The sequence below is a fragment of the Salvia hispanica genome, chromosome 2, assembly GCF_023119035.1.
Source record: "Salvia hispanica cultivar TCC Black 2014 chromosome 2, UniMelb_Shisp_WGS_1.0, whole genome shotgun sequence".
Classification (NCBI taxonomy): Eukaryota; Viridiplantae; Streptophyta; class Magnoliopsida; order Lamiales; family Lamiaceae; genus Salvia; species Salvia hispanica.
The window spans coordinates 33,892,861-33,904,801 of NC_062966.1; the positions used below are offsets into that span (position 1 = coordinate 33,892,861).

At 35.5% G+C, this 11,941-nt stretch overlaps 2 protein-coding genes across 12 annotated transcripts; both read right to left on the bottom strand.

Moving 5' to 3' along the window:
• Window positions 1-1,957, bottom strand: LOC125207939 (calcium uniporter protein 2, mitochondrial-like). Its single transcript, XM_048107460.1, has 2 exons — window positions 1,338-1,957; window positions 1-777 (listed from the first exon to the last, which is right to left on the bottom strand). The coding sequence occupies exons 1-2, from the start codon at window positions 1,902-1,904 to the stop codon at window positions 325-327; spliced, it is 1,020 nt and encodes a 339-aa protein (XP_047963417.1). The 5' UTR covers window positions 1,905-1,957; the 3' UTR covers window positions 1-324.
• Window positions 1,958-5,385: 3,428 nt separating this feature from the next.
• LOC125203710 (pentatricopeptide repeat-containing protein At2g01390) lies at window positions 5,386-11,327 on the bottom strand. 11 transcript variants are annotated; one of them, XM_048102126.1, is made up of 6 exons: window positions 10,904-11,327; window positions 9,313-10,160; window positions 7,337-8,483; window positions 6,779-6,855; window positions 5,845-5,895; window positions 5,386-5,753 (listed from the first exon to the last, which is right to left on the bottom strand). In XM_048102126.1, the coding sequence occupies exons 2-3, from the start codon at window positions 10,058-10,060 to the stop codon at window positions 7,483-7,485; spliced, it is 1,749 nt and encodes a 582-aa protein (XP_047958083.1). In that variant the 5' UTR covers window positions 10,061-10,160; window positions 10,904-11,327; the 3' UTR covers window positions 5,386-5,753; window positions 5,845-5,895; window positions 6,779-6,855; window positions 7,337-7,482. The 11 variants fall into 11 exon arrangements, with proteins under 11 accessions (XP_047958083.1, XP_047958085.1, XP_047958078.1 ...); XM_048102128.1 differs by having other exon boundaries at window positions 5,878-5,895; window positions 7,342-8,483; window positions 9,313-10,266; XM_048102121.1 differs by having other exon boundaries at window positions 7,342-8,483; window positions 9,313-10,266.
• Between the last annotated feature and the right edge of the window lie 614 nt (window positions 11,328-11,941).

Here is an 11,941-nt window from a genome sequence, read left to right on the forward strand (position 1 = left end):
TTGGAAATTCTACTATATATAAAAGAGAAAAATTATTTATTTCTATAATCTATAAAGTTCCTAATTCCTAGATTTCATTGTTGAACTTGTCTACATATCAAGTTCATGATTCATTTGAATACAATGCATACATGCACCCCCCAAAAAAAGATAAAAAGTAAAGATATCCTAAAGCCTAAACCTCTTCAATCTACATGATACAAGAGCCGCCAAGACGATACAATTTATAACTATGATCTAACAGTTTGAATTATATTGCATCATTTTCTCTAAACACATCACAACCGCTGTGTTGTGCCCGATGAAAACGTGCGAAATCCAGAACTAGTAAGCGAATGCAGCAGCATGATCATCTGATTGAGAAGGTTTAGGCTTGCAATAATAAACTTTCTTCAACTGATTATACTTGTGAATATCGAAATTGTGGTCCTTGATGAGGCGCTTCTGCTTGGCCACGAAGCGGCTGTGGAAGAAGCCCTCGAAGGTGGGCTCCATGGAGGTTCGTATGAAGAAGGCGTACGCAGCCATGAAGTGCGTGGACGCGATGAAGAAGCATACGGGCTCCATCACATCCCATGTGAGCTCCCAGAATGTCAGCCTCATCAAGGCTGCTGTTTGGACTGCAAAATAGACTAATCCACAGTGAAGCTCGCGTTGCACCAACGTTCGAGCCTCTCTGTCGATGGCTGCCTTTTGCTTCTCCATTTCTTGGAACATTCTTGATTCGTTTAGGCTGTGTGGGGACACTGGGATTAGGCTTCGGATGGCTTTCACCACCTGTATACAACAACAACAATTGCACACAACATTTTGGTAAATATGCCTCCATTTCACCTTTATCTGCCTTTGTATCTTCAAAGAAACACACACACACCCCAAAAAACAGCATAAAATGAAAGCACTTTTCCCCTCATTCCTCTCATGATCATATCAGACCATCTATGCCACCCAAATATTTTTTACTTTGGAAACTTTTTCAATCAAGAATTGAGGAATTTAAGCCTCTAGAGATGGTTTTTTGAATTTTTTGTTGTTTTTAAATTTATGTTATGGAAAATATCTGCTGTGATGAGTGTGGGTCCACCCTCAAATAAAAGTCACCATCTCTCGTTTTAAGGGATTTGGGTGCCAAACATGTGTTTCAATTTCCTGTGGAAGAGAGAAGCACACACATAATCAAGTCCAAATTAAAAATTTCAATACAAACCTAAATCCTAATTAGATAAATTTGAATTGATTAACAATCCTATGATCTTCCTTCATCCAAATCGTATAATCAATTACGCAAACACAATTAAACATGAAAATGAGGAGAAATTTTCATAAAAGAAACCAACCTGTTCGGGCCTGATATAGACGGTATTGCCGAGCACAATAACGGTCCCAGATTGATCGAGCATTTGAGCGAATTCGATCGCGTGATCGTCGCTTGAGCATTCCGTCGAACATATTGCAACCAACTCCGAATACGAAATCTGATCCTTCTCAATTTCCCTCAATCTCGCCTTGATAATTTCCAACTGCGAAACTTTGAGAATCTTCACAGCGTCCTTCACCGTCAGGCGCGTCTCCTCCTCCTCCTTCTCCGCCGCCGTCTCCAGCCTCACGCCATCGCGCTCGATCCGGCTCCGAGCAATGTCCATCTCTCGGATCCTCTCCAGAAGCTTCTCCCCGGTCGGGAGGAGCCGCAGGCCGGCGGCGACGGACGACACCTCCCCCGCTTTCCGGTGGATATATCGTCGGAATATTCCGTCGTCGCCGGGATCGGATGCCAGATTCTTCGACGACATCGCCTTGGAGAGCGCGGCAGTGCATGGGGACGAGACGCGGCAGTTGGTCACCGCGGCGCTGGTGATCGTAGATTTGCCGAAGAAGCGCTGAGCTAACAGTTTCTTCAACGCCATTGATGAATGGAAATCTGATTATGGATAGAGATTAGAGAGAATGGCGGAAACGATGGAGGCCAAATGGGTAATGAATTTTTGGGATGACAGATTCAGTCTTATATATAGCTGGCAAATAATTAAATAAAAAATAGGAAATTTTCCTAAATAGATGGCCCGTGGGCCGTGGCATTGGCCGTGAAGGAATAAACTATTTCCAATTTTCAGTTACTACTATTTTAATATTCGGTAAAATAATTAAAATGGTAGTTAGACGCTGCGCAATATATTCAATCTTATCGAGCGTGACTCAGCATGGGAAAAAAGTTTCACGAGAATTTCATTGCCTTAATCGGATGACACGTGTAAGGATGATGTTCGACCGTTGATTGATGCAATCTAATTAATAGTGTCTTACACGTGGCGGTTACGGATAAGTTGGGGTGAAGGGTACACGTAGTCCGCAGCGCAGAGTATCAGTATTGGGAAGAGCAATTTAATTCAAAAGGAAAGGGAAAAGAGAGTAAATCCGAGAAAATAGCGTTATTTGGCAACCACAAAGCTGAAGTTATTAGCGCAAACGTGTCGCCACATAATATTTAGCGGATACACATCCGAAGACCCGTAACCGAAATATGGAAATGGAAGGCCCGGATCCGACCCGTTGTTACGCGGCGAACCTGATCGTGCGGCGTAAGATGGCCAACATGTTCTGCGTGTGTCGTTTAGTCTGAAAATAGTTCCATTTCTCACGAAAGAGTTACTCCCAATTTTAATAAAATAATATTTGTGACCAGAAAAAGAAATACTCCTATTATTTTTATATAATATGAGGATAAAATGTATATGAGATAAATGTAAAAAATGCATTTTTATAGACATAAAAAACGGCAAATTAGGTACCAATAGTATTATAACCTGATATTACACTATTACATCAGAATTTTAAATTTGATATACACAATTGTAATTTGATTTACACCATTAAAACATGATAATACACGATTACGTCATAATTTTAAAGTTGATTTACACAATTATAATTTGATTACACAATTAAAACCAGATACACTATTAAAATCGGAGTTTAAAACTTGATTTGCACGATAAAAACCTAATTTTACAAGATTTAAACTTCGATTTTCACAAACCTAGATAATGAAACTAAAGTGTATTTTTAAAAAAGAATAAAATAATAAAAAATTAATAGGTTACCGAAACACCACCAAATCCAAAATTATTGAGTTCATAACGGATCAACCTAATAAGAACATAAACCTAGAATTGACATAAACCTAATAATTCCGTGTCGAAAATACCAACAGATAAATGAAATATTATTTTTTCATTGCCTGTGAGGATAGTTCTTTACATTATTTTATTCTCCAGGTTGCACGTTTTAAATGTTTAAATTTTGTCATTTACTGATATAAGGACGTAGGGACTAATTAATTTTCTTTACATAATAAAATTGTTTGAATTGATTTTCAACGCAATTAAAACATCGTTGTTATGTTGGACACCTCTGGTTTGCAAAATAATAATAGCTCCATATTCAACTACAATACTTTATTAATTTTGATTGTGCAAATTTAAATACAAAAATTAATAAAATAGAGGTGGAGACAAATTAAAATGATTATGGGTATGTCGTTAGATAATGAGACTTATCTTATTTGAGATAGAATTTTGTATGACTAATATTTGTGGACGATCCAAAATAGATTAATATAACTGTTACCAATTGGGGATGCGATCCAAAATAGGATTAACATAACATAACTATTAGTAATTGGGGTATAGACGTATCGTAGAGATGTTATATGGTGTATTATTGAATAAAAGAAACTCCTTATGATGTGAAATACATATATTTACACGCAAAAAGAAGGTGGCATAAGTAAATTATGACTCGCATATCATGCCATAAACCGAAAATAATAAATTGTTGCACCTATGCACCGCATGTAATAAAAATAATATTATTAAAAAAAATGAGTCAAACGTATATATAATAGTACTACTACTGCAGTACTAAATATTACATGATGCCAAAATTCTCTTCATTATTCGGTAGCATCCATGAATTAGTTCATTTACATACAAGTTATTAAATTTAATAAGATGGGAGTGATCAATTGCTAACTCATCGTTCAATTGCTAACTATAACTATGTGGTCTACAATTTGCCACGTGTAATTTTTATTTTTATTAATTAAATTGAAAAAGATAAAAAACACTCCAAATTAGGATTTTGGATGAAAATGTCAAAATAGTGTTCCGAAAATATCAATACAATGCTTTGAGAATGTCAACATAATGCTTTAAGAATGTTAACTCATTGCTTATATTAACATTCTACATGTATTATATTGACATATTTTATATAGTATGTTGACATTTCTGCTTGTACGAAAAAATTAAAAAATTTTAATTTTTTTTTCAAATTTTGACGTCGGAATATATGCATGTATGATATCATTGGAATCCTTATGAAATTATCTTTAATTTGACATATGTTATATGAATTTAAAGTTTTGGGATTTTTTTAAAAGTTAATTATAAATGAACATGTAGTTAATTGACATTAATACCCCTATTGATATTTTTTAAATTAATAATATGGTCTTATTGATGCTTTTCGTTGATCGTGTTGACATTTAGGGATTAATGATCTAAGCCCTTAATTTGAATATCTAATGGCTATTATTTAGTTATAGTTAGCAATTAAGTTATGAGTTAGCAATATAACACTCTCTATTAATAAAATGTGGATATATGAATTAAAACGGACACTTCAAAACGAGCAGCTTATAACACTTCATATTATTAATGAAGTAAAATAAAATTTAAGATAAAATAAATCAAAGGGCTTACCAGAATCGAATAATTTGCGGAATATATACAATAATACTACAAGTGATAGTTTTATTGGAATATTAGATAGAGGAATAAATCCACTACACATTTAGTCGTAGGTTTCAAAATTTCATTCTTTAAATTATCAATTATCTTGTAAGATAAATTCTCAGTGGATTCGTCGTCATGAGCCGATTCTTTTTACTTTTTTATCTAGGGATTTTATTATTATAAATGGATTTGGATGATAACTAAACTTTCACGTTGTTTACCATCTTGTTTTTTATTTATCACTTAAACGTTTTTTATAATTAAAAACATAACTATAAACCAATATATTTGTGTTTGATTTAGCAAAATGTATCAAATTGGAATATTATTTTCAAACATGCGAAATGCCCTCACCAAAAAAAATAAAATCTGGAATAAATTCTACATTACAGAAAAGTGAAGAAATCAGAATAGTGGATATTTAGATAGGTTCATAATTTAAGTCTTTTTGGAGAGGAATTATTTGGAATATTGGTGGGGAAAATTGATGGTGGTGAGTTAGATAGCCTGGTTTTTGCACATAATTTAGGAAGCAATGCATATATTCTGGAAACGATACTCAACACCATGCCATGTAGTTATCTAAGAGCTGTGGTCCAATAAAATTTATAATTCCCTAATTCAGTTCCCTCTTTCTATCATTTCACATCCTACTACTTTTTTCTTTTTTTTTTTCAAAGACCCATTTCACATCCTTCTACAGTATGTACCTTTGATCATACATAGGGTACAAAAGTATCCACCATAAATCAAATCAAATCTTGATAAGGGTTTTGCATCAACACTCATCTATTGATATTAACATTGATACTATTTGATGGATTTACAACCACTACAAAAAAAGGATGATCGAATTAGGTTTCGAACTGATGCCTCAGCCTACAAAGCACCGGTGTCGTAGCCAGGGAGAGTTCCTCAAAACTCAAGCTTCAACTTCTAACTCAGCAGCAAATCAGTCCCCTATCATTGAAGATAAGGAACACTATAAGTAGGTGCAAAGAAAGCGTATATCTTACACAATGATATGAGAACCAATGGAACTAGCACGAACTGATAAGTATGGCTGAGAAACCGCGATGCCCACCTCTGCCATCTTTGCAATCTGGAACGAAGATCCATTGTTAGAAATAAAATGTAGAACAGTTTGAATAGAGACAAATATTATTGTAAGAATGCAGGAACCAATTTTATTTTGGACTTCAAGTTTCATCTACAGAATGAGATGTAGAATTGAGAGTATTGTTTTCCCAGTCAGAGATGCCTAAAGCAAAGCAACACGAGCAGTCTAAGAAAACTAAAGCAGTATATACAACTGGAGTCGGTTTAAAGAGTATTCTCCCAGTGACAGAGATGCCTTACATAAGCTAATCAAGATACCACATGATCTTTTGGAAATCAGCGATTTTGTCACTAGCAGTAGCACTAATAACAGAATGTTTTCCCACACTGACTTTAGTCTTTCCAGACTTGTAAAGAAGTATAGACCAATATGTCCGGCCATACCAATGGTATGAGAATAAGAATTTTAAGCAAGGAAGCTATCAGAAGCAAGTAAGCAACTACCATGTACTAATGGACCAAAATCGTAAAATCAACTAGAGAATCAATCAGAAGCAAACTATGAGATCAGCATCACATTTTTTCAACATCTAGCATCACTAGAACAGTGAATATTCAACCCTGAACCTATTGTGCAACTACACCATATCTATTAGAAATGTAAGCTTTCAGAATTCAGACTAATAACTTAGATTCTACGAGGGCAATAACACACATTCACAGAGAAAAAAATAAGGGCTGGAATCAACAACAATCGAAAAAGGAGATCAAAATAGCTTATTGTTTCTACAGACCAAAAGCTTTTTCTATGCTACAAAGTTAGCTTCAGAACTTGTATTCATGCGCCCTAGGCATTTTGAGTAAATAAACAATATTAAAAATGAATTTCACAGATATAACTTAGAGATGCATGTTTTAGAGTCAACCTCCCATATTAGCAGCCAAGAAAATTCCATCCTTTTACTTAATCCCAACCACTGAGATCACTGTAATATATGGATACCTACACTAAAAAAAAGCCCATCATTACATTCTCCACTACATCCAGCCAATCACATGGAATGAAAATGAAAAACAAAAGACTCACATTAGTTGTTTCATGCTATTTAGTACTCCCTCCATACCAGAGTATGCACTCTTTCCTTTTTAGTCTATCCCATAAGAGTATACACTTCCTATTTTTGGAAACTCTTTTCTCTCTAATGAGATGGGACTCAATTCTCCACTAACAATACTTCAATTACTTTTTTTCTTTCTATCTCTCTATTACTTTACCAATTGTGCACTAAAACCCGTGTTAAATCAAAAGTGCACTCTTGTGGGACAGAGGGAGTATTATATTTGAAACACAAGTAACTCAACAAAACCATCACTCTGCTGAGCAGCCGCATGATTGCAAGTTTCCATTATCTATCAAAATTAAATATCAAACCTATGTTTTACAAAATGCATTATGCTTATGTATATCAGCAAAAGAAAGAGACCTTACAAAAAGTTCCTCCTGGGACTGTTTGTAGACTAAAGGCATTGTCAAGAAAGCGGATTGTTTTTTGAATCTTGGCATCAGTAGATTAATCAATTGCAGCACACCAAATCCCAGGTCATAAACTATGTCTACAGGAGGTATATCTCATCGAGCACGACGAGTTATAAAATCCCCAGCAAATAAAAGATTACATATGGTTTCCTCCATTGAAATATTTGTGGAGCACCTTTCCACCTCCAGACTCTTTTTTTCTTTCCTGTAGTGCTCTAGCTCACGAGCCTTACCACATTTTTCAAGACCCGCTACCACGACACAATAAGTTCCCAAGGCAATTTTTACACACTTGCTTTTCATGATGTTGAATGTTTCGAGTCCCTTGCTGGCATTCCCACAAGAAAAGTAAGCACTAATCAAAGCTGTATATTCAGCACTACTCTTCTCTTTGTCTGGCAACAAATCAAACACTTTCTCAGCAGGAGTAACTTCTCTTCCACAGCCAAGACGATATATCAAAAGAGAATTCAGCTGTGTGCCAAGAGAAAGACCTTGCTTTACCATTTTCTCAACAATCTCCACCACTTTGTTGAATGAATTTGCTCTAATTGAGAAGCCTATTAAAGCAAGATAGGCACTTCTTTCAATATTAATGCCCCATTTCACACTATAATCATATGCCAATAAAGCTCCATCTTGTCTTTGCCGAGCAATGTTTACCTCAATAATATCAGAGACCACCTTAGAGTCTAACTGAACACCCTCATCCGCCATGTCAGTAAGTAAAGAGTCAATAGCAACAAGATTTTTCTTATTCATGAAGTTCAATACAAGGCCATTCTCCACACCAATTTCACTATTGTGCAACACTATATCATCTTCATCAGAGTACTCTGCAGAGAAGTGCTGATTGACTTGCCTCAGAAGTGTGTCGCTCTCCCCAGCAAATTTAAAAGTTTTAAGTGCTTTTTGATAAACAGGATTTCGGAGGACTAAGAAATTTTCCTTCATGAATTCAAGAATTTTCACCATTGCCCATATTTCCCCAGTATTACAACAGATTTCAATTAAAATATTGCATGTAGCTTTATCAGGTAGCACACCAGCATCTTGCATTTTGTAAAATATCTCAATGGCTTCAGAAAACTTACCTGAAACAAAAAAAACAAGAACAGCTTTGAATCGTTTACTAGATAATAAAGCTACGGGATATCTAACATTTTCATGAAATGATGTCATAACATGATCCCTCTATATATTAGAAAATTACAACACACTTCCTGTTATTATGAGATTCCATGCTTTCTAGACTTCTACCAGACAATTCCACCAAACCCAACTGGAATGTATACAAATTTTCTACCCGAAAACAACCTGCATCAAAGAAACTGTGGCATTTGTCTGCAGGTGGCTACAGAGAGGTATCAGCAAATTATAATACTACTATTGTTTCTCATTCCATGTGGAAGATATTGATGTGCGTAATGTAACTATTTACAAATCATTCAAACCAAGAAAGAAACATGTGAGATGTTATGTTAGAACTTAAGAGTTCAAGCGATACAGGGTAGCTATCAAGTCTGGAGGGCAAACTCTGCATTTCATTTAAGCCACAATTTCAAATAAGCCAAATAAATAGTACTAGTAGTTGGTAAAAATCCTCAAATTCAGAAGCATTCTATTGAACATCCCATCCATTATTATGCCAAAGATGAATGGTATGCCAATTTCATGAGATGATTTAGCTAAGGAAAATCTGTGAAATGAAATGCATAGTGGTCACACTGAATGCTGTTTTCCTATTTCTTAATAAGTGAAAATTAATCAGATTATACATTTCCAGAAATTTTACCATGATAATGACAAAGCTCATAAAATGTTTGTGATAAAGTAATATAGAAGGCAATATCCTATAACGAAATGAACATCAAGAACAATCAGAACAAAGACTGTATAAGCATATGAACACAGATCACTCACCAGAAGATGCAAGATACTCCATAAGAACCGTGTATGTGTGGCAATTTGGCGACAGGCCAGACTCCAGCATCTCTTTGTAAACACCAGCAGCTACATCCACTCTTTTACTATCCAACAAAATCTTCATGTAAGCAGTGTACGAAACAACAGTCGGTCGGCAGCCCTTCACCCTCATCTCCTTCCACAAATCAATTGCTCCATCAACATCCCCATCATTCGATATCCAATGCATCAGCGAAGTGTACGTAACAACATCAATCTTGATCCCTTTCTCCTTCATTTGATTGAAAACATACATCATCGAAGAAATCCGCCTCGCCTCCCCAAAAATATCAATCATAGTAGTGTAGGTATAGTGATCGTGCCTGAAACTTTTCCTGCTGGCAGCCCAGTTGAAAAAGAGCCAAGCTTTTTCCATTGGAGGGTGAGTCTTGAGGACTTGGTTGACAGTGTAGGAATCCCATTTCACAGAGAGGTTTTCCAGCTGTTCTTTAGCAGAATCCCAGGTTGAGTACTTCAAAAGGTTGTAGATTTTGGTGATTCTTTGTCTTGCATAATTTTCTGTCTCCACATCATGCTTCTTGATTGATGATTCAGAGGTAGGAGATTTTTTAATTTTTGGACTGGAATATTTTACACGTTTTCTCTGCTGGATATGTTTCTGTGAGGTAAAAGCCCTAGAGTTCACTGGATTCAAGAAAGGGGGAATCGTTTTGAGGAATTGACGGAAAACATTCAACGAAAACATAGAGAGACCACTCTAGGGAATTCCTTAATAGGACGCAGCCATTTATCAGAGTGACAGTTAAAAGCACTCTGAAAACAGGAAAACTTTCTCCAACATTACCCTTCAAAAGAGCAAGAGGAGAAATATTAGAAAATAACAAGACGAAGGTGGTGGCCCGATGAGAGTAGTGCTGGAAGAGCCGCAGAAGGCAGATGTCGTGAACAAAACTGAAAGAAGAAGCACAGAGAAACAAATAAACTTTGGAAAAAAAGAAGCTAATTTCAACAATACATTGGTACTTGAACATACTATTCATTTATGGCATTACAATTTAAGCTACAGAAGGTAATTCAAACAACACCATAATATTGTTGGTTGGTACTCCCTCCGTCCGCGAATAAGAGTCCCGGTTCACTTTTACCATAAATGGTAACATGGTCCCATCTTCACCTTACTCATTCCACTCACATTTCATTTAAAACTAATATATACAAGTGGGACCCCTATTCCACTAACTTTTTTCCACCAACTTTTTTTAACATTTCTTAAAATCCGTGCCGCTCATGAATGGGACTCCTAATGGGAGGGAGTAGTATTTATTGGAATTATCAAAAGAAGGCCAAATTCTCCAACATTTCACTGGCTATCAGGCCAAATTGGAACAATTTTTAAAAAGAGAAAACGTTTACAGTGGCCTCAATTAAGTGTTCTTCCTCAAAATTAATTTACAATCTTAAGCTGAGGTTTCATTTCCATTGTCATCAAAAGCATAACAACTAATCTTGCTTACTCGGAGGTTTTTACAATTAAAATTTTGAAACAGAAACAGATTAAATAAATGAAAGATTGGGGACTTTCGGATACCTGCTTATTCATGACCAATGTAGCGGGTCGTTTTGAGTAGTCGAGGACTGGGCCTCACTAGGGAACTGGGGGATTGTGTTTTGCCGTTGCTGCCGTTAGAAGGTGAGCTAGAAGGGAGGTGATCGGTTGTTGAGCGTGGAGAAGGAGGAAGCCATGGCTCACAATTACACTTGGTTTTCAAAGAAGAAGCTGCGGCTTCGGCTTCGGCTTCGGGCTTCCTTCTTCTATTTTTTTTTCTCTTGTATTTCAATTTTCTTTTTTTGCTTTTCTTTTTTTTTTTCTCTCTAGAAAAGAAATGAATCGAAATGGGCTTTATTCTTGTCTTGTGTAGTGTATTAGTTTTTTTTTGTTGGGCCTTATTCTTCACTAGTCCAACTGATGTCATGTTAATATATTTTGGTCAAATAATTAAAATACTAGTAGTACTAATATTAGTACCGAAATTCATATTATTTTTCTTATTTTCAGAATTCCCATTGAATTAATTTTTATTACAAAAATCAAACAAACATGTCAAAAATTTAACTCATTATTTAACAAGGGAGAGGGAATATATTTATAGGAGCATTACCGGTCCATAAAATTTCGAAGGTACATTGTCGTTTTTTTTTTGTTTTCATGTGCTAAATATTTAACTTAAATTAAAATATATGCACAATTGTTAATTTGTGGGAAAATATAAGTACACGTGTACAACTCATCATCTGGTGATCTGGTCTCTCATTAACCGGAGAGGATTTTGATGAGGCGGAGGGTGGAGAAGAGTATTTCTGGGTGGATTAGAGAGGAGGAGGGATTTGACTATGGTAGATGACTTGTCAACAGGTAGATTCGTTATATGACTTGTATCCAAATTGCTTGTCAACAGGTTGCAGGGATGAGGTAGTTGGTAGAGAACATTATTTAATAGGGTTGGGGGATAGACTTTTCTTTCATTTATTTTTTTTTGCTTTTTTACTTTTTTAATTTCATAAATAAACAATGCTACTAGTATTTAGTTCATGTATGTGTCACCTCATTAAAATTAACACATGTAAA